The sequence below is a fragment of the Saccostrea echinata genome, unplaced genomic scaffold, assembly GCF_033153115.1.
Source record: "Saccostrea echinata isolate AGI-Se365-2 ecotype Australia unplaced genomic scaffold, CSIRO_AGI_Sech_v1 ptg000006l, whole genome shotgun sequence".
Classification (NCBI taxonomy): Eukaryota; Metazoa; Mollusca; class Bivalvia; order Ostreida; family Ostreidae; genus Saccostrea; species Saccostrea echinata.
Genome location: NW_026889755.1, coordinates 14,746,037 through 14,772,411, shown reverse-complemented (window position 1 = coordinate 14,772,411; position 26,375 = coordinate 14,746,037). Strand labels below are relative to the sequence as shown.

The 26,375-nt window shown below is 33.3% G+C and overlaps 1 protein-coding gene across 1 annotated transcript; it reads left to right on the top strand.

Moving 5' to 3' along the window:
- The first annotated feature begins 802 nt into the window (after nucleotides 1-802).
- On the top strand, nucleotides 803-26,375 carry LOC133180268 (coiled-coil domain-containing protein 186-like). Its single transcript, XM_061314809.1, has 17 exons — nucleotides 803-896; nucleotides 1,506-2,871; nucleotides 7,168-7,294; nucleotides 8,060-8,188; nucleotides 13,224-13,436; nucleotides 13,705-13,824; nucleotides 15,362-15,466; nucleotides 18,190-18,288; nucleotides 18,503-18,732; nucleotides 19,713-19,893; nucleotides 20,609-20,683; nucleotides 20,790-20,874; nucleotides 21,229-21,308; nucleotides 21,540-21,898; nucleotides 22,116-22,185; nucleotides 23,594-23,743; nucleotides 25,175-26,375. Exons 2-17 carry the CDS (start codon nucleotides 1,523-1,525, stop codon nucleotides 25,268-25,270), a joined length of 3,468 nt encoding a protein of 1,155 aa, XP_061170793.1. The 5' UTR covers nucleotides 803-896; nucleotides 1,506-1,522; the 3' UTR covers nucleotides 25,271-26,375.

The window sequence follows — 26,375 nt, the reverse complement described above, 5'->3', positions numbered from 1 at the left end:
ACACTCTGAAGACCTGATTGAGATAATTTTGCCTCTAAAATTAAAAAAAAAAAGAAATTGTCAGACCTGATTTTTTTTTATGAACTCCTGTTGATAAGTATATTTTTGATAAGTACTTATATAGCATTACTCAAAATCACAAAGAAAATTGGAGTCAGTGTGCGTCCTATAGAGCAACGGTAAAATGAACTTGACACCCGTCTCATAATTTTAATTCTCCTCTTTATCTTAACATGGAGAGTCTCCAAATTATAGTTATTATATAACACCTTAATTACAAAACTGAATCAGAGAATTATGATTGCTGAATAAACATAATTATATCTGCACATGGATAATTATACATTTAATTATGGTATAAGCCTATTTCAACAATTTAAACATGAAAACTTTTTTAGTAACTTTAGAACATTTTTTTAATAAAATCAATATTAACCTTATGTATAAATATTTATCTTAAAACATCGTAATATATCGTTATCCATATAGACACTGTAGATTAAATTCGGCGCGAAACGTCTCGGCGCGAAAGGTCTTTGGGGGCGAATGGTCTCGGCGCGAACCGTCAATAGGGGCGAAACGTCCCGTTACCTTCTTCAGACGCTTCAAACGCTAGAAAGATATAGATCAAAACTTGTAACTTTCGATTTTAAAATCGCCATTGAAATTTATACTCCATCGTGAATAATGCTATTATTCTTTCTAACTTATACACATAATAATTTCTCTGCCCAAACAGATTTATTTACACAATCGTGACTATATTCCGAGTTTCTGTTGGTCATGTGACCTACTCCATTTTGTTTTGTTGGCAGGAGTTCCGAATGTCATCAGGAAAAGCCTTGTTAGTGATGTTGACAAATAGAGTTGTGTCTGTCATAAACCTGTAGACAAAGGTATCCATTCGTTAATCTACAGAACAGAGCTAAGGAAGCACAAATTATTATGTTACTTTTCATGCAAAGAGAGAATGTTTTCTTGAGTGTAAAGCAAATCGATGAATACCCACTTTATTGATTTTCAACAACCCATGACCAGTTTGTTTTAAGAAAAGAAAAAAGGGAGAAGGGAAAATCAGATATTTTTGTGACTTACCTTATATTGAATCATTGATCCCTTTTTCTCCTGAAGTTGGCTTTGTTAAAATCAGGACCTTTGTAGAACACTGAATATCGTCAACATTTCTATATTCATATTGTTTTACATAAGAAATAATTTGGGGAAGGTGTGGGCGCTTTTGTTTGATTTGTTTTAGCCTCATATTGACCAGATAAAAGTTGAAAGAAATGACAAATTATGTAATTCTCATTTTTAATGTGGAAATTGAAATTCAGTAGATGCATTAAAGTATTTAGACATTTAGATTGCATGATTATGAATGGCAACAGTGATACTTTTCATTTAACTTAATATAAACAAAGGTCCTTAACCAATAATGATATTGATAATTAAGTATTCAGCAAATTTCATGATGACAAATACACATATTGAATTCTGATTGACAGGTCCTTTGAGATAGGCAATGTCTGGTATAGATCCAGATGAGGAAGCCAATGTCACAGAAAATCCAGATCCAGAATCTGAAAGTGCAGCTGTGAATGAGAGTGAGCTGCTGGACAGTCATCCAGATGATGGGGTAGAAGGAGAAATTAATGCACTGGTCAGCAATGAACACTTCCTACAAGAGAATGGCTCTCATCCAGAAATTGTGATAAATGAAAATGTTGAGGAAAACAATGCACAAGAGGATAGACAAAGACAAGATGAATGTTCTCTGAATGTGGAAGGGGATGAGAAGACTGAAGATGAAAGAGAGGCAGATGGTGGGGTGATACGGGAGGGGCAGATCAGTTGTGGGAGGGACGAACAGCTGATTCAGGGGATAGGACAAGAGGAGGCAGAAGCAGATGCCTCACTGGTTAGAGATGTCAGTAAGAGTGAAAGTGAAAATGTGAATCATATCAAGTGTGGAACAACTCCAAATGAAAATGAAAGTATACAGATAAATGAAAATGAAAGTATACAGATAAATGAATTGGAACAAAGTGAACAGAGAGAAAATGATGAGAGAGAATTAGAAAATAACACTGAAGGAAGCAATTCTGTGATAAATTTAGGTAGGGATGGTTCAAACCCAGAATCAAACCTTGTACAGTGTGGAATAAACAATTTAGTAGAGAATCTCAGTCCTGAAAATTCAGAGGTTGTGGATAGAAATGCTGTCATTCCGGAGGATGAGATTAGCTGTCAAAACTGGACGTCTGAAGCACGGCCGCAGTTACATGTTCTCTCTCCGACTGAGAGCATTGAATCTTATGAACCAGAGTGTGATCAAGAGGCAGACATATCACCAAGTCATGAACCTGAACAAGCAAGTAGTTCAGACATGAATGAAACTTGTGAACAGGGAGGGGGAGAAAATCAACAGGAGGAAACTATTTGTGTTGTGGTCAATCCTCCAAGTCAGAATCCAGCTTTAAGTGATAAAGATCTTAGAACAGATCATGTGACATCTAGTCAGTATGGTACAAAAACCACGTCGTGTTCAACAGAAAGCAATAAAACTGATGGTGCTGGTCTGAGCTATGTAAATGTGAATGGGAACATTACAAATCATATCGAAAGTGGAAATAAAATCTCATCTTATGAATCTGACGATGACCTCTTGTCAGAACTAGAATCTGAACTGACCAAAGGTCCAAGAACCAATCAAAACAGTCGAAATGGACCTGATGCTGAGGTCAATTTTAAATTGCCCAATGGAATGTGTGGGACAATTGATCATAAAGTTAAGCAGGAAATCCAAGATTTACAGATGCAACTGAAGCATTCCATAGACAAACTAGAGGAAAAAGATGCTGAAATTAAAAGGTAGGTGATGTTGACATGTAGTATTAAAATGTGTACAATGTATGAGTCATACATGTGAATCTGTACCAGTACATGTACAATTTAAGTAAAATATGACCCTGTTATAGTACGAACAAATATTTGTATCTCAGTCTCAGCCATATCAACAGTACACCTGATAAATAAAAAGGTTGATGTTTTGAGGTATACAAATACATGTAGGTGCAGTTTAATTGTATCATACAAAGCTGTGTACTAAACACACATAACACATGTAGATCTACTGACATGTAAGAATTAATGAGTTTTATCTATTACTTATTTACATATTCATTCAACAGGTAGAAAGATACAATAAATACAGCATACTAATAAGCATTTAACATGCTTAGAAATGACTGATATAAATAAAATTAATGTAGATAAGTTTGAATTGAACAGTTAGGATTACAATGCCCTTTGTTCTCATTTTAGAGATACAGTTAATACTGAAGATAAAAATTCCATATATATCATAAAAGATAAAAATTTCAGTCATGTTGTAGAAAAATTTTCCTATAGAATTATGTTTAGTGTTAAAGTAATAGTACATGATGATACATGTACTGGTCATATTTTGACTCAGAGTTGACTGAGTTTAAGATAAACTTAAGACTAAATTTGCATTTGTAAAAGGGAAATGTATGGCTGGACTGGGAATTGAACCTGGGACCCTTGCATCACTAGTCAAGTGCTCTACCAACTGATCCACCCAGACTGAAATATACAGCCCAAATGATTGCATTCCTCCCCCCTTATATTGTCTTAGCTTGCCCTCAAAGACACAACTCAAGTTCTCTTTTTCTCTGGCAGGACTTTAACCTGCAAGTCCAGAGGAAAATATGTAACAAGAAAGGAGAAAATATATGGCTGAACCGCAAATCGAACCCGGGACACCTGCATCACTAGTCAGGTTCTATCTATACTGAGCTACCCAGGCCGATATCCATGATATCCGATAGGCCACAACCCAAACCATTACACATTGAACATGTTGAAAAGGAGCTTTTTTTTTTGACTTGTAATATATACAGATTATTTATCATGTTTATTTGGTAAAAAATCTAACACGAAAATAAATCATGACTAATGAGAGAAGCAATTCAACTCTCCCTTGAGATTTACATCAATGAATGATCAAGGGGCAGAACTCCTGTACATCATGCTTTTAATTGCATGTGAATTATGCTTTTTTTTTTTATATGCATGTACAGTGCACAGTTTGAGAAAGAAATGAAGTGCAATAAACTTTCTTACAGCTTCATTTAATAATAAATTATTTATATTTCCTTAATTATGAAGGTTAAAACACACTTAATTATTCACCTATTTAGTAAGTAAATTCAAGGCATCGCTTTCTCTGGATCAAGGTATAGTTATTTTAATAATTTTGACATTCAGGATGGTCACAGAATGCAGATTTCTGAAATGTTGAGTCAAACTACGTGCTTAAGTTCAGTTCCCCAAAATATCATCTGAATAGTTAAATGAGCCGATTATTGACATTTGGATTACCACAGTGCTACTGTAGAAACTTCCCTTTAATTGACGAAACATTTTCTCAAAACGACTCATGCAGACTGAGGGTCCTTAAAAATAAAATGTGATTTACAGTATGCGGTAGAGATAAAAAGATTGATTTAATAAATGTCTAAAAATTTTAAGTATTAATATATATAAGGCCAAAGTCACTGAAAGATATCCTTTACAAAAAGTCGTTAGTGGCTTATCAAAAAAAATCAAGATTAAGCATGACTAATTTGAAGAAATAGACTACCAGTAAGTGATAAATTCAAGTAGACAAGTATTTGTACTTGTTTGCATTAAACATACAGTATATATATGTCATGCACAATCTCAGATAACAGTGATAAAATTGACTCGAAAAAATATGTTTATACTTGTACCAGGGCTTTCATAAAATCAATAGGAATTGAAAGTAAAACAATATCCCATTCATTTAGAGGGTATGGTAAGATTGTGATATATACAAAGAGACAAAATGATGTTGATTGTTTTGGTTCATTAAAGTATTCCGACAAGCATGAACCTATAAATCAGAAACAAAATTCAAAGGTAAAGGTGAAAGTCAACATACAACAAATTTGCAAGGTATTCAGAGTATTGCATTGTAATTTAATAAGTATATAAATATTGCAGATTACAGTTATGATAGGCACTGCAGTGTTTTCCCCAGGCCGTTTTTGCATGGCGGTACCGCCATGCATTCACGATACCCCGCCATGCATCACACATTGCCGCTATGCTTCCCGCTATGCATGAATTATTAAAGGTAGACTATTTTAAGAAGAAGATATACCTCGAATGTTATCAGTTATTAATCTTTCAATAGAACAATTCAAATCACTAGAATCATAGCGTGTACTGTACACATGTTGCGCACCTGTGGTGAACTCGATGCGAATCGCGGTACGGGGGTATGATGCAATAGTTGTCAATTTATGTTTATTGCAATTTACTGATATGTTACTATGTATTAAGCTTTTATTTGATTAAAAATATTTATAAGCATGAAAAATTTACTAATTTCTGTCAGATAGTACACACGTTGAAAGTAATACACTTATTAATGCACATGTGGGTTTTTCCAACATCCACAGGTCATTCTATAAATAGCATTGATGTTCCGACACCAAAAATGATTCATATTAGTTAAACACATAATTTTAAAGCCATTCTTTAGCATAAATATGCTTAAAATAAACATGTCCAATAAATATTATCAGTGTTTATTTACTCTATGAACTATGGGCAAATACTTAGTTCAAGCGCACATGCTTGACCCACATTCAACAGCTTACGCAGTCTGTTACGTTGAATAAAAAAAAAGTCAAGACACCAATGTACTAAATGTTGTCACAATATTTACATGTAAGCAATGATGCTACATAATGTGCACCCTTTTTGTTTAAAAATGACTGTAAAAGTAGGGACACCCCCCAAAAAATGTAATAAATTAAAAAAAGGTGGGGGGGGGGGGGGTCACTAGGGGCCTATTCAGTTTGTAGGAAGCAAGAATAACACAGCACATTTAACATGATAAAAAGACAGTGGCTTTAAAGGAAAATAAAATAGAACATTTTTTTTGTGATTATAAAAGAGAACTCAATTGTTTAGCTTTTTTGAAAGTTAAATTGACATTATATTCAAAATATATCATTTAAATTTAAAAAAAAAAAAATAAATGAATGATGCATTTGTATTTTTCATTTAAATATAAATTCAGATACATGCACAAGTAACTCAATGAGACACGCCGCGTGCCGTCAATTCAGCAAAATTCCCCCCATGCATTAAAAAATTTCTGGGGAAAACACTGAGGCTACCCAAAACTTCTAGGTTAATACCTGTCATTTCAAAATTTATAATTCAAAGTTTAAGTTCTAGGTCACTGTGCATATTAGTACAAGAACCTTCAAATATTTGAAGGAGTTATTTACTATGATTGGATTGGAATTAGTGATCAGAATATTATAAGTCTTCCACAACAGAGTTCTTTTTTTTTTAAATTCAACTTCAAGGTCAAATGTCAAGGCCAAAGACAACTTGGTGATATATGTTTTGTTTAATTTATGAAGTAAGAAGCACATGAGGAACAATAAGAACCTTCTTCATCAGAGATAATTATAACTCTTGAACATGATATTTGAATTAATTTTAAAATCTTAATTAAAAACTGATTTAAAAAAAGTTATGTATAATCTTTGATAGAGGTAGTTGTTTTTACAATATGTATAATAATAAATAAATCTCAAGGTCAAAGGATTGGCCAAGATTAACTTCGAAATAATTTCATCTGGATTTACATTATACAGGTAAAGATCACAATGATAAAAATTTAAGTCACTGAAAACAGAGCTAAATACAAATCAAAATTGTAAACACAGACACATTTTACATCTTTAATCAAGGGAAATTTTTGTTTGCAATTTAGCAAACCAGTGAAAACATGACATAGGTATAAATTCTTCTGTTATTTGAAAATCTTTTAGCCTCATTGTTGCCACAACATTTGTTAATGATGTTAAACATGACTTGTAACTAGCTAGCTGATTACTAGATGAATGACATTTTATCTTTATTTACACAATCGTTATCAGGATGAGAGATATATAACATTAATTCTTGTGATGTAGCTGTCGTCTTATGCTTGGAACAAGTCGACACATTGTCAGTTATATGAAGTTTTACAAGTGTAAAACAGTGGTTTCCTGTGTAGTTTAATGTGGATTTTTACCTAATTGTGTCTATTTTTAGACTGACAATCAGAGGAGAGGAACAGGAGACTTATGTGGAGCAGATCCTTAAGGAGCGGGACTCATATCTAAAGGAAATCCGACACCTGAAATCTCAAGATGACCTGTATCTGCCCCAAATCAAAGAGGTAAAATCTGAAATCTCAATAAGACTTGTATCCCCCCCCCCCCAAATCAAAGAGTTTATATCTGAAATCTCAATAAGACCTGTATCTCCCCCAAACCAAAGAGGTAATATATGAAATCTCAATATGACCTGTATCTTCCAAACCAAGGAGGTAATATCTCAAATCTCAATATGACCTGTATCTTCCAAGTCAAAGAGGTAATATCTGAAATCTCAATAAGAGTGAAGACCTGTATCTTCCCCAAATCAAAGAGGTAATAAGTCGGTAAAAGTTTACTGAGAATTAGGTACAGTTTGTTGAAAAAATGGGTCTTCAGATTAAAGTTTACAAAGTTGATATCGTACGTATTTCCTGAAAATTCCATCAAACACATACATGTATTAAAGCCCCACTCTAAAATTTGTAGTTATGAACATTTGCAGGGTGATTGGAATACACTTCATCATCCTCATATTTTGTAGACAATTTTAACCTTAGTGCATTTAACATCAAGTTTTGAGAGCATAATTTATGTTGTAATGAATGATTTTTATTTACAGAATATATTCATATATTGTTATGATAGTGGGAGAATTTATCCTACTATGTGCATGCATACATGTGTATAAAGAACTTAATTAAAGCTAGAAATGTCTCATAGTGATATTTTGCAAAAAATTAATGAAAAAAACCAAGGTTTTGAAAAATTAGTGTAATTTTATTCTGCTTCTAAAATTGCATACTGGTATCACAAATTCCTTAAAGTAATTTTTCTTTTGGTTTTAGCTGGAGTATACAATCGCACAACAGACCAATGAAATCAGGACAGTAAAGGACAAACTCACTAGTCATGATGCCGCAGCCAAGAGAACAGTGGCTGCCCTACAGAATGAGCTAAAAGTCAGAGTTGATCAGGTAAAGCCCTACAGAATTAGCTAAAAGTCAGAGTGGATCAGGTGCACAGCAGAATAAACTAAAAGTCAGAGTATGTCAGGTACACAGCTCTACAGAACAAACTAAATTCAGAGTAGATCAGGTACACAGCTCTACAGAACAAACTAAATGTCAGAATAGATCAGGTACACAGCTGTACAGAACAAACTAAAAGTCAGAGTAGATCAGGTACACAGCTCTACAGAACAAACTAAATGTCAGAGTAGATCAGGTACACAGCTGTACAGAACAAACTAAATGTCAGAGTAGATCAGGTACAGTTCTATAGAACAAACTAAATGTCAGAGTAGATCAGGTACACAGCTGTACAGAACAAACTAAAAGTCAGAGTAGATCAGGTACACAGCTCTACAGAAGAGTGGATCAGGTACACAGCAGAACAAACTAAATGTCAGAGTAGCTCAGATACACAGCTCTACAGAACAAACTAAAAGTCTGAGTAGATCAGGTACACAGCTCTACAGAACAAACTAAAAGTCAGAGTAGATCAGCTACACAGCTCTACAGAACAAACTAAAAGTCCGAGTTGATCAGGTACACAGCAGAACAAACTAAAAGTCAGAGTAAATCAGGTACACAACTCTACAGAACAAACTAAAAGTCAGAGTAGATCAGGTACACAGCTCTACAGAACAAACTAAAAGTCTGAGTAGATCAGGTACACAGCTCTACTGCACAAACTAAAAGTCAGAGTAAATCAGATACACAACTCTACAGAACAAACTAAAAAGTCCGAGTAGATCAGGTACACAGCTCTACAGAACAAACTAAAAGTCAAGAGTGGATCAGGTACACAGCAGAACAAACTAAAAGTCAAGAGTGAATCAGGTACACAGTTCTACAGAACAAACTAAAAGTCAGAGTAGATCAGATACACAGCTCTACAGAACAAATTAAAAATCAGAGTATATCAGGTACACAGCTCTACAGAAAACTAAAAGTTAGAGTAGATTAGGTACACAGCTCTACATAATAAACTAAAAGTCAGAGTGGATCAGGTACACTGCTCTACATAACAAACTAAAAGTCAGAGTAGATCAAGTACACAGCAGAACAAACTAAAAGTCAGAGTAGATCAGGTACACAGCAGAACAAACTAAGAGTCAGAGTAGATCAGGTACATAGCTCTACAGAACAAACTAAAAGTCAGAGTAGATCAGGAACACAGCAGAACAAACTAAAAGTCAGAGTAGATCAGGTACACAGCTCTACAGAACAATCTAAAAGTCCGAGTAGATCAGGTACACAGCTCTACAGAACAAACTAAAAGTCAGAGTAGATCAGGTACACTGCTCTACATAACAAACTAAAAGTCAGAGTAGATTAGGTACACAGCTCTACAGAACAAACTAAAAGTCTGAGTAGATCAGGTACACAGCTCTACAGAAGAGTGGATCAGGTACACAGCAGAACAAACTAAATGTCAGAGTAGCTCAGATACACAGCTCTACAGAACAAACTAAAAGTCTGAGTAGATCAGGTACACAGCTCTACAGAACAAACTAAAAGTCAGAGTAGATCAGCTACACAGCTCTACAGAACAAACTAAAAGTCCGAGTTGATCAGGTACACAGCAGAACAAACTAAAAGTCAGAGTAAATCATATACACAACTCTACAGAACAAACTAAAAGTCAGAGTAGATCAGGTACACAGCTCTACAGAACAAACTAAAAGTCTGAGTAGATCAGGTACACAGCTCTACTGCACAAACTAAAAGTCAGAGTAAATCAGATACACAACTCTACAGAACAAACTAAAAAGTCCGAGTAGATCAGGTACACAGCTCTACAGAACAAACTAAAAGTCAAGAGTGGATCAGGTACACAGCAGAACAAACTAAAAGTCAAGAGTGAATCAGGTACACAGTTCTACAGAACAAACTAAAAGTCAGAGTAGATCAGATACACAGCTCTACAGAACAAATTAAAAATCAGAGTAGATCAGGTACACAGCTCTACAGAAAACTAAAAGTTAGAGTAGATTAGGTACACAGCTCTACATAATAAACTAAAAGTCAGAGTGGATCAGGTACACTGCTCTACATAACAAACTAAAAGTCAGAGTAGATCAAGTACACAGCAGAACAAACTAAAAGTCAGAGTAGATCAGGTACACAGCAGAACAAACTAAGAGTCAGAGTAGATCAGGTACATAGCTCTACAGAACAAACTAAAAGTCAGAGTAGATCAGAAACACAGCAGAACAAACTAAAAGTCCGAGTAGATCAGGTACACAGCTCTACAGAACAAACTAAAAGTCAGAGTAGATCAGGTACACTGCTCTACATAACAAACTAAAAGTCAGAGTAGATTAGGTACACAGCTCTACAGAACAAACTAAAAGTCTGAGTAGATCAGGTACACAGCTCTACAGAAGAGTGGATCAGGTACACAGCAGAACAAACTAAATGTCATAGTAGCTCAGATACACAGCTCTACAGAACAAACTAAAAGTCTGAGTAGATCAGGTACACAGCTCTACAGAACAAACTAAAAGTCCGAGTAGATCAGCTACACAGCTCTACAGAACAAACTAAAAGTCCGAGTTGATCAGGTACACAGCAGAACAAACTAAAAGTCAGAGTAAATCAGGTACACAACTCTACAGAACAAACTAAAAGTCAGAGTAGATCAGGTACACAGCTCTACAGAACAATCTAAAAGTCTGAGTAGATCAGGTACACAGCTCTACAGCACAAACTAAAAGTCAGAGTAAATCAGATACACAACTCTACAGAACAAACTAAAAGTCCGAGTAGATCAGGTACACAGCTCTACAGAACAAACTAAAAGTCAAGAGTGGATCAGGTACACAGCAGAACAAACTAAAAGTCAAGAGTGAATCAGGTACACAGTTCTACAGAACAAACTAAAAGTCAGAGTAGATCAGATACACAGCTCTACAGAACAAATTAAAAATCAGAGTATATCAGGTACACAGCTCTACAGAAAACTAAAAGTTAGAGTAGATTAGGTACACAGCTCTACATAATAAACTAAAAGTCAGAGTAGATCAGGTACAGCTCTATAGAACAAACTAAAAGTCAGAGTAGATCAGGTACACAGCTCTACAGAACAAACTAAAGTCAGAGTAGATCAGGTACACAGCTGTACAGAACAAACTAAAAGTCAGAGTAGATCAGGTACATAGCTGTACAGAACAAACTAAAAGTCAGAGTAGCTCAGGTACACAGCTGTACAGAACAAACTAAAAGTCAGAGTAGATCAGGTACACAGCTCTACAGAACAAGCTAAAAGTTAGAGTAGATTAGGTACACAGCTCTACAGAACAAACTAAACGTCAGAGTAGATCAGGTACACAGCTGTACAGAACAAACTAAAAGTCAGAGTAGATCAGGTACACAGCTGTACAGAACAAACTAAAAGTCAGAGTAGATCAGGTACAGCTCTACAGAACAAACTAAAATCAGAGTAGATCAGGTACACAGGTCTACAGAACAAACTAAGAGTCAGAGTAGATCAGGTACATAGCTCTACAGAACAAACTAAAAGTCTGAGTAGATCAGGTACACAGCTGTACAGAACAAACTAAAAGTCAGAGTAGATCAGGTACATAGCTCTACAGAACAAACTAAAAGTCAAGAGTGGATCAGGTACACAGCAGAACAAACTAAAAGTCAAGAGTGAATCAGGTGCACAGCTGTACAGAACAAACTAAAAGTCTGAGTAGATCAGGTACACAGCTGTACAGAACAAACTAAAAGTCCGAGTAGATCAGGTACACAGCTCTACAGAACAAACTAAAAGTCAGAGTAGATCAGATACACAGCTCTACAGAACAAATTAAAAATCAGAGTATATCAGGTACACAGCTCTATAGAACAAACTAAAAGTTAGAGTAGATTAGGTACACAGCTCTACATAACAAACTAAAAGTCAGAGTAGATCAGGTACAGTTCTATAGAACAAACTAAAAGTCAAGAGTGAATCAGGTACACAGCTCTACAGAACAAGCTAAAAGTTAGAGTAGATTAGGTACACAGCTCTACAGAACAAACTAAACGTCAGAGTAGATCAGGTACACAGCTGTACAGAACAAACTAAAAGTCAGAGTAGATCAGGTACACAGCTGTACAGAACAAACTAAAAGTCAGAGTAGATCAGGTACACAGCTCTACAGAACAAGCTAAAAGTTAGAGTAGATTAGGTACACAGCTGTACAGAACAAACTAAAAGTCAGAGTAGGTCAGGTACACAGCTGTACAGAACAAACTAAAAGTCAGAGTAGATCAGGTACACAGCTCTACAGAACAAACTAAAAGAGTAGCTCAGGTACACAGCTCTACAGAAACTAAAAGTCAGAGTAGATCAGGTACACAGCTCTACAGAACAACTAAAAGTCAGAGTGGATGAGGTAAACAGAAAATAAATCGGCACTCCCCTTTAGTGTTTATCATGTTTATTGAGAGTTAGTTATACAATGCAATGTACATGGGCTCCAGTGGTATATGATAGTGTGGCCTTTCTGAAACCACAATTATTTTGTTCTTTTCATTAAGAATTGATGGGTTTGCCCTTCAGTTATCTTTATTATCCATGCCTAAAATGTCAAATTATGTAAATAATGATTAAACAGGTAATGAAGCTAGTGTAGTGCCATTTAATGAAGAACATGAATAGCATTAAATCAAGTTTTGATTTATCTGAGAGCAATTGTTTCTTTATATTTAAACTAGTGGGGTTTTTTTTATTGTTTTCATTAGATACTAAGGATGGCACAAATGTTCAAGAACTGTAAAATAAATGTACAATCCTTAACAATATAAAACAAAAAATAGAATGATTTCAGTAATATTCATGTACATATCAAAGTACTGAACAAAAATGCAACTTACATGTATTTCATACACTAAAAAAAATATTGACAGTATACATAGATGAATTTGTGACATTCTGTCCATCCGTTTGATATGTAACATGTACATCTATTTATGAATAAGTCAAAAATACATTTATTTACTTTTCACATTTCAGGTCACCAAAATGTATGAAGAAGCCAACAAGGAAAAAGACACAATGGTGGTAAAATATGCCATGGCTGAAAAAAAGTTCATAGAAGGTCAAAAGGCCATAGAAAGGTTAGAGTCCAAAGTTCGTGACCTTACCAAGGAAAAGGATGGGTTAACCCAAAGGGTCAAGGATATCAAGGGAGAGAAGCATCGATTAATGACTGATCTGGAGGCTAAAGTAAATAAAGATTTTTAAATGATCAATAATAATTATTCATGCATAAAACCAAAAAAAAAAATTTTAAGCATTTTAGTTTGTACTGAGCTGGATATGCAAACAATTTATTTGATTAAATGTTATATAATAGATGCAATATCTTTTAAACAAAAATTATTTTTTTAAGTAGGATTAATATAAAGAAAATTGAACTTCTGAGTAATAAAAGCTACTACAGGTCATTATTATTAATTCAGGTTCATTTGGTTTTTTCTTCTTTATTTTTTAGGCTGCTGAAGTACAGGGCTTAACAAAAGAGGTGGAGAAACAAAGTGAGTTGATTTCGTCATCTGAAGTGAGGATAAAGTGGGCACAAAACAAGTTACGAGCTGAGCTCGATGCTCACAAGGTAATAATCGTTTATCTTAGCATCACATCCTTTTAAAAAATTCAACTTGTGTTGAAATTTAAAATGTAAAACAAATTTGAAGATACAAGAAGCAGTGCACAATATTAGAGTGGTTGTTAATATTTGGATGAATTCGTTCTAAACAATATTGAATGAATAATACTAAATTGGTCGTTGGAAAATTTTTTATTAGATTATTATAAAACTTAAGGACATATGCCACATACTCTACGAAACAGTAATCTGTTGGTTATTTTTAAGGATGTTACCAGTTTAAAAATATATTACCATAAAATGTTCTTAGACAGAAAAATCAGCATACATTACCAGGGTATCAAATGCTCAAAATCCTGCTATTTTTCAATGAAAATATTTTTAAAAAATTACTAAATATATAATTTTAGCTGAAATTTTCTTCAAAATTTGTTTTTAGAGGAGTTATACAGAATGATAAGAATGGAAAAACTTATTGGAACGCTTAAGTTACAGAAAAAAGAAAATAAAATTTAAAAAAAAAAACTAAGTTGCATCTGTCCTTAAGAATCCATTCCTATAAATAACTTGAGGAAAGTGGAGTGATGAAATTGATATGGGCTTTGTATCTCAAACAGTTACACTTAATACATGTACATGTAGCCATTGGTCATCTTGTGTAAGTTATTATTGCACAATGTCTGCATTTATTTCTTGATCTTTTTTTTTTAATAATAAAATACTTAAAAAAAATTCTTTGTACCAAATGTATAAATTTTAAGTTACATGTATATGCACTAGTATTCTTTCAAACAGTTGGCTGAGTTGTATCTCTACCTGAAATTTAAAACCTATGTTTTATGTGTTGGAGAGTCATGTTTCAGTAGTGCAGTCCTGGTCTTCAAGCAGCATTGTGATGAATTTACCTACAATGCATGTTCATGTCTAGTGTATTTTTACTGTGGACCACAGCTGTTGAGGTCTGAAGGGAGGATGTTTGATGCACATCCTGCTTAAAATGCATCAAGTAGTGACAGCTGTGTTTGTTTGTGAAAAATATAAGTAGTTCAATCAGCAGATAAAATGATTTCCTTTTAAATGACTTTTTTCCCCCAAAAATTCAAATGTTATTTCCTTATGCATTGTTGAAATTTGAAGGCCATGGAGATTATTTGCGTGAAACTGATTTAATGCATTCTATTTGTTCTATAGTTCAATTTAATTATTTTCTAAAAAGGGTATATTTGATAAATTTGAAGATTTTTTTTTTAATTATTAAGAGGCGATGGTTAATTATTGTTTTTTTTTATGTGCTCCATTAATAATGATGAAACAAAGATGGTTAATCCAAATATTTCACATGCACAAAAATGAATGAAGTGTTACTTGTCTGAATTTATATTCAAGTTGTTAAATAATGTGTGTCACTGATAATAAAACCACCATTGTTTTAAATCCAGTTCTAAATTCTGTACCTTTTGATAAAGATAAATAGTAAGCACCTGTTGTTATTCATGTTGAACAATCTTCATGTACACGTTATGAAGCTAAACTTTACTTGAAGGAAACCAAGGAAGAACTGTCAAAGACTAGATCCAAGCTGAAGGATGCTAAAGATGAAACAGAGCAGATCAGGAGAGATTGCCAGGCCATCATCAAAACCTACCAGGTCTGTGTAACCAATCACAATTATAGCATCAAAACCTACCAGGTCTGTGTAACCAATCAAAATTATAGCATCAAAACCTACCAGATCTGTGTAACCAATCAAAATTATAGCATCCAAACCTACCAGATCTGTGTAACCAATCAAAATTATAGCATCAAAACCTACCAGGTCTGTGTAACCAAACAAAATTATAGCATCCAAACCTACCAGGTCTGTGGAACCAATACAATTATAGCATCAAAACTTACCAGATCTGTGTAACCAATCAAAATAATAGCATCAAAACCTACCAGGTTTGTGTAACCAATCACAATTATAGCATCAAAACCTACCAGGTCTGTATAACCAATCAAAATTATAGCATCAAAACCTACCAGATCTGTGTAACCAATCAAATTATAGCATCAAAACCTACCAGGTCTGTATAACCAATCAAAATAATAGCATCAAAATCTACCAGGTCTGTGTAACCAATCAAAATTATAGCATCAAAACCTACCAGTCTGTGTAACCAATCAAAATTACAGCATCAAAACCTACCAGGTCTGTGTAACCAATCAAAATTATAGCATCAAAATCTACCAGGTCTGTGTAACCAATCAAAATTATAGCATTAAAATCTACCAGATCTGTGTAACCAATCAAAATTATAGCATCAAAACTAGTGTTGTCAAATCTGGCGATTTTTAGTAACCGGTTACTCGCTTCCTTTTCTGATCGAGTAACTGGTTACTCGGATAGATTTTCTTTAGACCTAAAACATTTTTGTTCGTGACTTATATATACTATTATATACTTCAGTAGTAACTATAATAAACATTGCATGTAAAGTTGTTACACTTTGTATATTTATTTCATCATTTGTAAACCGATACATGTATATACAAAACACAAAAGCACTGCATATGAATTTTATTTATAATTACAAACACACATCTAAATAAATTCATTCTCGAATACCCGTAATAAATGGTTGTTTTGCGGGATGTCCTTTTCATAACTGGTTTCAGAGTTAAATTCAGTTTAAAGTGGTTAAGCATATTTGTTGTCACATCCATGTATATTAATTCCATTTCACATATTTTACACATCACAGTCGTAATTTCAGTCATTTTTTCAAAATATTTCCATGTTTTTATGCCCCGCCATGAATATGGCTGGAGCATATAGTGTTTGTCATGTCCGTCTTCCGTCCTTCTGTCCTTCCGTCTGTCCTTCCGTCACACTTTGCGTTTAGCTCTGTTCAAAGCTCAGTTTCAAAGAAACTATCCAAGATATTTTTATCAAACTTCATATGCTGATAGATATTGATGAGAGCTATGCAACTGCATCAACATTTTTTGACCTTGACCTTTCCTTTGACCTTGACCTCACTTTTCTTAAATAAGTTTTAGCTCAGTTTTAAAGATACCATTCAAGATAGTGTTATCAAATTTCATATGCTGATACGTACTGATGAGAGCTATTCAACTGCATCAACATTTTTTGACCTTGACCTTTCCTTTGACCTTGACCTCACTTTTCTTAAATTAGTGTTGAACTTCATATGCTGATACATACTGATGAGAGCTATTCAACTGGATCAACATTTTTTGACCTTGACCTTTCCTTTGACCTTGACCTCACTTTTCTTAAATTAGTGTCAAACTTCATATGCTGATACATACTGATAAGTGCTATTCAACTGCATCAATAGTTTTTGACTTTGACCGTTCCTTTGACCTTGACCTCACTTTTCTTTAAATTAGTGTTTAGCTCAGTTTTAAAGAAACCATTCATAATATTTTTATCAAACTTCATATGCTAAGACATACTGATGTAACCTTTTCAACTGCATCAACAATTTTTGACCTTTCCTTTGACCTCACTTTTCTTAAATTAGTGTCAAACTTCATATGCTGATACATACTGATGAAAGCTATTCAACTACATCAACAATTTTTGACCTTGACCTTTCCTTTGACCTTGACCTCACTTTTCTCAATTCGTGTTAAAATGCTTCATTACTAATATACCCTCGGCGGGGCATTCATGTCCTATGGACATATTTCTAGTTGATTCATGTGGCGACATCTTCTTTAATCTTATACTGCGACAAGCATAAGTTTATGTGAGGTAATTATAATTAACTCAAGTCCTCAAACTTTTATACCCCTTGGCAATCAAAGCCATCAATTAGATAAACTGTGAAATACTAATCAAAACAGACCAATCTGTAAAATGCTAGATCGAGACTTATGTTGAATAACGGTAAATAAAAATGGGACTTTATTAACAAAAATACATTTTATCCTACTGATTTACTATGTAAAATACAATATATCCAAGTAACCGAGTAGCAGTTTTACTAACCGATACTCGCATCATTCAATGGTTAACCGGGTACTCGTTGATAACACTAATCAAAACCTACCAGGTCTGTGTAATCAATAAAAACTATTTCATCAAAACCTACCAGGTCTGTGAAACCAATTAAAATTATACATGTATATTGTTTAAAGGGTTCTCTTGATTCTTCTAGTCAGTAGCTATAATAGATTTGCACTGCATTAAAGAGTAAATCTATCTACTACATATAATTATCTTAAAAATTTTAATTTCATGAATTATTTATTATTGAAAGGTGTAAATTTTTACATTAGATTATATACTTATAATTTTTTTACTTATTTAGTGTTATTTTAATCATTAAGTAGCTTTGAATTCCATTACTTTCTTCACAGGAGTCAGAAGAAATCAAATCTAACAAGCTAGACAGTGAACTGAAGATGAAAGAATCAGAGTTCCTCCAACAACAGCAGGAAAAAACAAGCCAAGAGGAGGTAACTCAGTGAAGCAAATGAATTGGGGGGGGGGGATTCAAGACACATAAATAATATGGTGAAAGTTTATAGAAATATTCTGATAAAAGCAGATTTATATGAGTTTTAAAAAGCAAAAAAAAAATGAATAAAATAAGACACTAAAGGTAGTTGAATAGAGTTATGCTTGATATCAGAAATTTTATTTACTCAATTGCATTTTGGTAAATTCTAGCATTTTGCTGCTACTGTAAAAGAGTTGGCAAGCCTGAAAGAAAAACACCAGATAACTCTAAAGGAAATGGAAGCTTTGAAGAAGAAATGTCAGAATTTGGAGTCCCAGCGAGATCTGAATGAGCAAACAATGACTAAATACAAAGACATGCTTCAGAAACAGAAAAAGGAAAATAAAGAGTTACAAGACAGAGTGGAGGAACTTGTACAAGTCAAGTCTGACTTTAAAAGGTGAGTAAGACTCAAGTCAGAGAAAAGGAAAATAAAGAGTTACAGGACAAAGTGGAGGAACTTGTACAAGTCAAGTCTGACTTTAAAAGGTGAGTAAGACTCAAGTCAGAGAAAAAGGAAAATAAAGAGTTACAGGACAAAGTGGAACAACTTGTACAAGTCAAGTCTGACTTTAAAAGGTGAGTAAGATTCAAATCAAGAGAAAAGGGAAAATAAAGAGTTATAGGACAGAGTGGAGGAACTTGTACTAGTCAAGTCAGACTTGAAAAGGTAAGTAAGACTCAAGTCAGAGAAAAAGGAAAATAAAGAGTTATAGGACAGAGTGGAGGAACTTGTACTAGTCAAGTCAGACTTTAAAAGGTAAGTAAGATTCAAATCAGACTTTGAAAAGCAATTAAACTTCAAGTCAGACTAAAAATTAAAATTCAAGTCAGATTTCATAAGGCAAAACTTTCAGAAAGACATTTAAAGGTAAATAAGACTCAAGGAAGACTTTAAAACAGGATTCAACTTTAATTCTGGCTTCAAAAAGAAAGTTTATAGTTAAAAACATACTTCAAAAGGTAAGTCTGAGTTTAATTTTCAGGAACGTTTCAATTTGGGCTGTATGTTTTTAAATTGAGTCTTTTGAAAATCAAATGTGAGTCTTAAAAAAATCAATCTAAGACTGACTTTTAATAGTGGAGGATTTTGCTATATTAAAAATGTTAGCTAAGCTAAAGAAAGGTGAAATATACATGTAAGTTTATGTACGCGAGGTAGTTCAGGTCTAGCATTCAAGCTGAATATGTGTCTATTCATACATGCATGTCACAATGTTTACATTAAAGCCACATGGCTAACTGGATGAAAAAGACTGTATAGGTTAAGGCTTACCAAAATGTAGAGTAGTACAGAAAAGTAATAACTTTTAAAAGGCAGCCCAATGAAAGCATGATTCAGATTAACATTTTTTTAAACTGTAAATGTTTTATTGTTAGGGCACAAAGCACAATCAAATCTCTGGATGCTGAGATTTCGGAGTTGAAGATCAGTAATAAGGACCTACAGATAGACATGGAGGCATGTCGGAAACGGGAGGCAGAGAAACTGGATCTAACCAAAAAACTCAGTGAAAAAAATGCAGGACTGCAGTCAGAAAATTCCGTTCTTCACAACAAGGTTAGTATTGATGGAATCTGGTTTGTTTTTCCATAGGCTTTGGGATGCCTTTTTGTCAGCACCCAATATCAAAAGTGTATTCTTAAATTAATTTTATTAAATATAGCAGTCATCAGTGGAAAAAAGTTTCATAATTTTTCAATAATTTTGAGAAAACTCATTGTCAAACTCCTTCATTGAAAGTATTTTCTTGATTAGGTATGTCAGAGAAGTTTCAAAATTCTTTTCTTCCATGTTCAGTTTGTACTTGAAAGTACAGCTCTCCAGTCTGTTGACCAACTTTCTTTCCTGAGACCAAGTAAAACTTGTCTAATTCGATATGTTGTGTATTCTGAAATCCCACCTAATGTGATGTAAACTTGTCTAATCTGAGGTGTTGTGTATTCCGAAATTTTGTAAACTTTAAGTCCCTCTCCATGAATTCAAATCTTTAAAATATTGTCCAATACGGAATGTTATCTAAACCAGCCAATTTCTTTGAAACCAGTGGTGTTTGGATTAGACAAGTTTTTACTGTACAAAGTCATATAAATGAATAAAGCATATAATTTTAGATTTGTACTTGACAAATTATGGATAAAATCTGTATCCTTCTTCATGATAACAAAAAAAAATTGAATGCACATGCACTATGTACAATATATGTAGGTTTGGTATTTTATGCTTATAATGCCATATACATAGGCTAATAAACAGTCCAACATAATGTTTACAGACTGTGTCACAAACCGAGGAAATTGAGAAGCTCACAGTAGATCTGCAAACCCTGGAGATAGACTTCAGAGATATTGTAAGTTTTACCCAAGTACTTGTTTGAAAAGTACTTAATAAATTGCATATGGGAATAAATTAGATTATTAGATAGAGAACTGTTGTGACAAGGAACATTTTTTTAGTCTGAAAGATTAAAGAAAGAAGAGGTGATGAGACATGAAGAAACAGCTAAACTGAAAGAAAAATTAGACGAAAAATCGAAAGCAGGTAAATCATTTTACAAAGACTTCAGAGATCCTGTATGACCTATTTCAATATTATGACCCCATTGGTGCAGTTGAGTAAGCATGTGTTAAGTGACTATTTGATTAAGCATGCATTTTTTTTGTATTAGTACATGTACATGTATGATGCATAAATTTTCTCATAACATTTAATCAAAATATTTCATGACATACTTTTGTGTTAAATTTTTAGTATGCATATATATGTTGGTCTTTGAACAACATGGGCATGATCAAGTGAAATTAAAGTATTACATCTGGAGAAGAAGTTTATTGATTCTTCATATATCATAAGCTTAAATGAATGTTGTTTTTACTTGAAATATTTGTTTTGTAGTTGAGGAGCTTTCTGCAAAAGTTGAAGATGTAAAAGATGAAATCAAAACTATAAAGAGAAAACATGTCAACAATGTCAAGGTATGAAGTCAAGGGTTGTATAACAGCAAGTTCTGAAAAACTATGTTTGAGATTCTTCAGAAAGTAAAATTATTGTTTTCTTTTTTTATTATTGTGAAAGTTAAAATCTATAATTTGAAAGTAATAAAGAGGATTGAATCAAACAATATGGGATAAAATGTTGCTCTGCATATTTTTATACAAAGAAAAAATGTAACGCCAAATGAAAATACTTTTTATTCATATTCATAGGACCTCACAAGACAACTGCAGCAAGCAAAGAAGAAATTGGAACACTATGAGACCAATGGAGAGGGGCAGAAGGATTCCACTAGCATGGGTTCAAGGACAAGCTCGAGCAACTCTCTGAACACGATGGGTGTGTCTGAGAACACCTCATCTCAGCCAAACAGTTACACCAACAAGTACCCCGGTAATTCTGAACCAGTTCAAGAATACCCGGTTATAACGGAACAGGTGGAGCCCGATAGTAGAGTATTGATAGAGAGGATTGTCAAACTCCAGAGGGGCCTTGCACGAAGGAATGAGAAAATCGAGTTCATGCACGAACATGTACAGCAGCTTGTGGATGAAATCCAGAAAAAGAACAAGTAAGCGGAACCTGCAGGTTATTTATGTGATGCAAGATAATTTGTTACTACACAATGTTTTATTTTGGTAAATGCTTCAAATCAAAATGTTATAACTCTGCAGTAGTCAATTGTGAAAGTAAATTACATTCTAGATGTAGTCATATACACTGATATATAAATTGTTCCAGTTCCAAATTATTTTGATATTTAGAGTTGCCTTGTATGATTTTTTTAGAATCATTCAAAACTATGCATTGAGAGAAGAATCTGGTACAATGACTCTAGAAAGAGCTGACATGAGTAAGGTGAGATATTGATGTGTAAAGAATGTCTTAAGTACAATATTAAATATCTCCCTTAACAAAACTTTCATATTTTTTCTTTTATACCCTTCTTGTCCACTGCCCTGAATATCTACAGTTTGTTACAGCATTCACTGTGTTGATAAAACCTAACTTTATACATACAGTTTTGAAGAATTTACTGGATACTTCAATTTGAGATTTCTAAACATTTATTGATTGACAGATTTTTGCCTCTGTGCTGAGGTGTACCTACATGTATGCATGGCTTGTTATATGTTATCTCATTGGCTATTGGTTTTCACATTTTCCATAAGTCTGAGATCTGATTGGTTGAATGATTTCATCCATATTTTCAATCTGTAATTTCATTGGCCTGTAGCTTTTGTTTGTTGATTCTTTCTGTAGCTGGACCACAGGGAGTTATCCCAGGTATGCTTTCTATCTTGTTTTACTTGTCTCCCAAACGTCAATGTGAAAATGGTGTGTGGATCCTCTAGCTCTCTCTATCTAGCAGCTGATTGGATATTTGTCCTTAATGAATATGCATGAATTACACTTAAAACTCTTAAAATAGACTATAAACAAAGGGTTGGTAAGCTTCATAAAAGATAGGAATCCAAAGCATGAGGATTTGTTATTTACCATGTACATTTATGTGGCATTTCATATAAACAGGAAAAATACCATTGAATAGATGCCTAGCTTATCAACACTGAATAGTTTTGGGGTTTTTTTTTTTAAGTGTATAACTTAGCATAGTCAAACTGTAAAGAAAATACTTTTGCACTTTTATTGTATTATGCACATGTATTAAAAAGCATCTAAGTAAGATACATGTAGTTAAATTGATGAATTTCTCCTCAACTAAGGAATTGCATATTATTGCACTTTTTAATATTTGAGTACGCTACTTTAGAGTTGTCATGGTCAAATTGTATTTGACCACTGATGTTGTGTTCTGTCTTGTAAATTTTGACAAGTATGTGTATTTACATAATGATGAAAACAAATTTTGTATTGAAATGTATGTAGATTATACAGAGATGGCTGTGTTTATTGTAAATATAATAGTTTATAATTAACAATGTTTATTTTTTATTATTTAGGCCTTTAAGACATGCAAGGCATTTAAGCAAACAAAAGAGAAAGAATCAAAATAATTTTTTTTTGTACTAGCTGTGCTTAGGAAACTAAAGAGTTAAGGTAGAAAAATGTCCATATGTTCCTTTGTTAGAATTCATTACAGGACATAGACATTAGACAGCTCATTGACAAAAGTTCTTTTCTGATGAATTTTAATAAGAACCTTTAAGTTTGAAGTGTATATAAAGCTTAAAAAATTCTTATGTATAAGACGAGGTGGTCCTAGCAGAAATATTTATTATATTTTATAATTTCCTACTTACAGGTGGAGTTGTCCAAGAAGCACAGCATTATGGGATCTCTGTACAGCTCTCACCAGACTGACAGTGCAATGACCCTTGACCTCTCTTTAGAAATCAACCACAAGTTACAGGCTGTTCTAGAAGACACCCTCCTAAAGAATATCACTCTGAAGGTAGAGTTTTATACTCACCTGTTCAATTTTTTTTACATTCAGAATTGACCAGAAGCTATTGTCCACATGCGATGAATTGAAACAGACAATTTAATGGGTTTTTTAAAATTTTTGTGCCTTAATATATAACAGAAACAGACGTAAATAACAAAAATGAGTATATTTCATATTTGATATGTACAGTTTAATTAAGAAGTAAATTTAATCTTTGAAAATTCATGCAAACATAAACTCGATGCTTAATGCATATTTCATGAAGCGCATTATTTTTTCTTCATGATAAATATGCTAGGGTGAAATGTTGAAGTTCATTTACCTGCTGAATTTTCAAAAATTAAATTCCTTTCTTCTATTTACATTATTTATCTGATGAGTTACCAGAAATTATGCCATTCAAATGTCATTTTTAAAACAAAACATTTTGCACTATAGCTTTAATGTCAAGTTTGGTATTAGGCCACAATTAAAATATTGTTGGTTTGGCGTTGCCGACTTAGTCTTTATACGTTTGGGTCGGTAGGTAGGGAAAAAAAAAAATTTTTAATTTAAATTTCAGATTGTTGTTAGTATCCGAACGTCATGGGTTTCCGATAGTTTAACAACAACCCCAGTCCGAATTGATTCCCAGTTTTGTCATTGATTTTCAAACCCTATTAGTTTTAAACCTTTAATATACATGGTATTAAAAATCACTGACATTAAATTTATTTAGTGTAAACTTGTAAAGTCGATCGTTATCATGTGCACGAATCCAAGCATGGCAGCTAGATTCATCAAGCAAATCGGACAGGACATTGTACCGTGAGATTTTTATTTCGAACTGCATGGTATATCGTTTTCATCAGTTTACTTTTAAAACCACGTTACCACAGAGAGTCATGCCATCAACTTCTGTTATACCGAGTTCACATTTTATGATATCGCTTTCGACAGCCATGCTTAGATTCAGATACGCATTTATTCAACATCACATAGACGCTTATGAATGAAAACCGATCAATCAAGCGTTTACATGGTTCTTTCACATTCTGTATATATTACGCAAACGTATGAACACCTAAATCCAGATGAATATAACAAAATAAAAATTATGATTAGTATCTGTTGAAAAATTTCTTCGAACTGCACCGATTTATGTGAGTCGGCCGGCAACGCCAAACAAAGCTAATTTTATTTTTGGCCTTATGACCTAACAAGAGAGACAATCATGATTATCCATGGTAGTTCATGAAAAAAATTGACTGTTTTCTAATTTGTGAAGAATCTTAAAGAAAAATAATTGGAAATGTAAATGTTATGATGTAAACTACATTGCATCCTGAATTTTACTCGTTGCAAAATTGATAACATACAGTAGAATTGCTGAATGATTCTTGATAAACAAAAATCAGAATACTTATCCCAAATTTTAACATTTATTTCTACTTGTAGGAGAGCTTGGATACATTGGGAGGAGAAATAGCACGGCTTTCACAGGAGAATAGAAAACTTCAATTACAAATTCAGGAAAAAGCAAAGAAAAGATGACACTGGAAAAATAGCCAAGGAGGTGTGAAGTAACAGTTCCAAACTGAATCATTTCCAGAGGGAGTGTGTTTGTTAGTTGGATTTAACAGTCCCAAATACCCTGGATGTGTTTTCCTGTGTTTAGAAGAAAGTGTTTAGCACAGAGATACTGTGATGCTGGTTAGATTAGTTTGAAGTGGAAAACATTAAGCTATGACTGGCTGTAAGGTGTGTTAGACATGTTTGAATTAGTGATGAAAGAAATTAAACTTTCATCATAGTGATGAATCAGGTTAACATTTCGAATTGTGATAAATGGTTGTTAACAATATCCCAGTGTTAAGTGATTGGACTATAATTGTAAGTAACATTCCAAAATAAGTTACCATGGTTATGGATAAACAGGGAACATCAAGTGATTATATGTCATTTTATTTGACACTGTTGCTTTAGTCAGTGCTTCATCCTCTATGTGATTTTAAAACAAAACGATATTGTACAATGTAAATATAGCTACATTAACTTATAAAAACATATACATGTGGATCAGTCTAAAAAGCTTTAATACATATTTATCAGTCCTGAATGTACCCATTTATTCACGTCAAATCTTTATTTGTTCTTGTACATTATATGAGTTAAGAATGCAGCTAAAACGTAGTTCTGCCCAGTATGCATTAAAGAAAATCATAGAGTTGAAGAGATAAGTACAGAGTGTAGGGTCAGTATTAAAAAAAATGCTGCAGAAATAAATAATATTGGGTTTATGAATTTCAGGGGCACTGTGCAAAGTATTTGTTGTAACAGTTCACTTTATTTACTACATACAGTGCACTACAGTGTATAGATGTAATGAGTATATCAGTTTACTAAGGTTAAACTAAGTGGGCATTGATGTTAGCTAATTTAGAATAGTGTGTTTGTCCACTCATTTCAATGAATAACAATGGAAAAAATGATATACTATTTTAAATAAAAAGTACTGATTCAAATGATACAGTGTATCACATAAGTATACCGAGTATATACTGTACCTTACTCAATTTGTGATATTTATGATTTTTTTTAATATAATTGTTTATTTTAAGTTTCATGATTTAATTTCAATAAGAGGCAAAATACATTA

What these genes read in the sequence shown, in the direction of transcription:
- LOC133180268 (XM_061314809.1), top strand. Translation starts at nt 1,523, where the DNA reads ATGTCTGGTATAGATCCAGATGAGGAAGCCAATGTCACAGAAAATCCA. An exon ending in ATCTGCCCCAAATCAAAGAG is followed by an intron (nt 7,295 to 8,059) that starts GTAAAATCTGAA and finishes TTTTGGTTTTAG; the next exon opens with CTGGAGTATACAATCGCACA. An exon ending in AAAAAACAAGCCAAGAGGAG is followed by an intron (nt 18,289 to 18,502) that starts GTAACTCAGTGA and finishes GGTAAATTCTAG; the next exon opens with CATTTTGCTGCTACTGTAAA.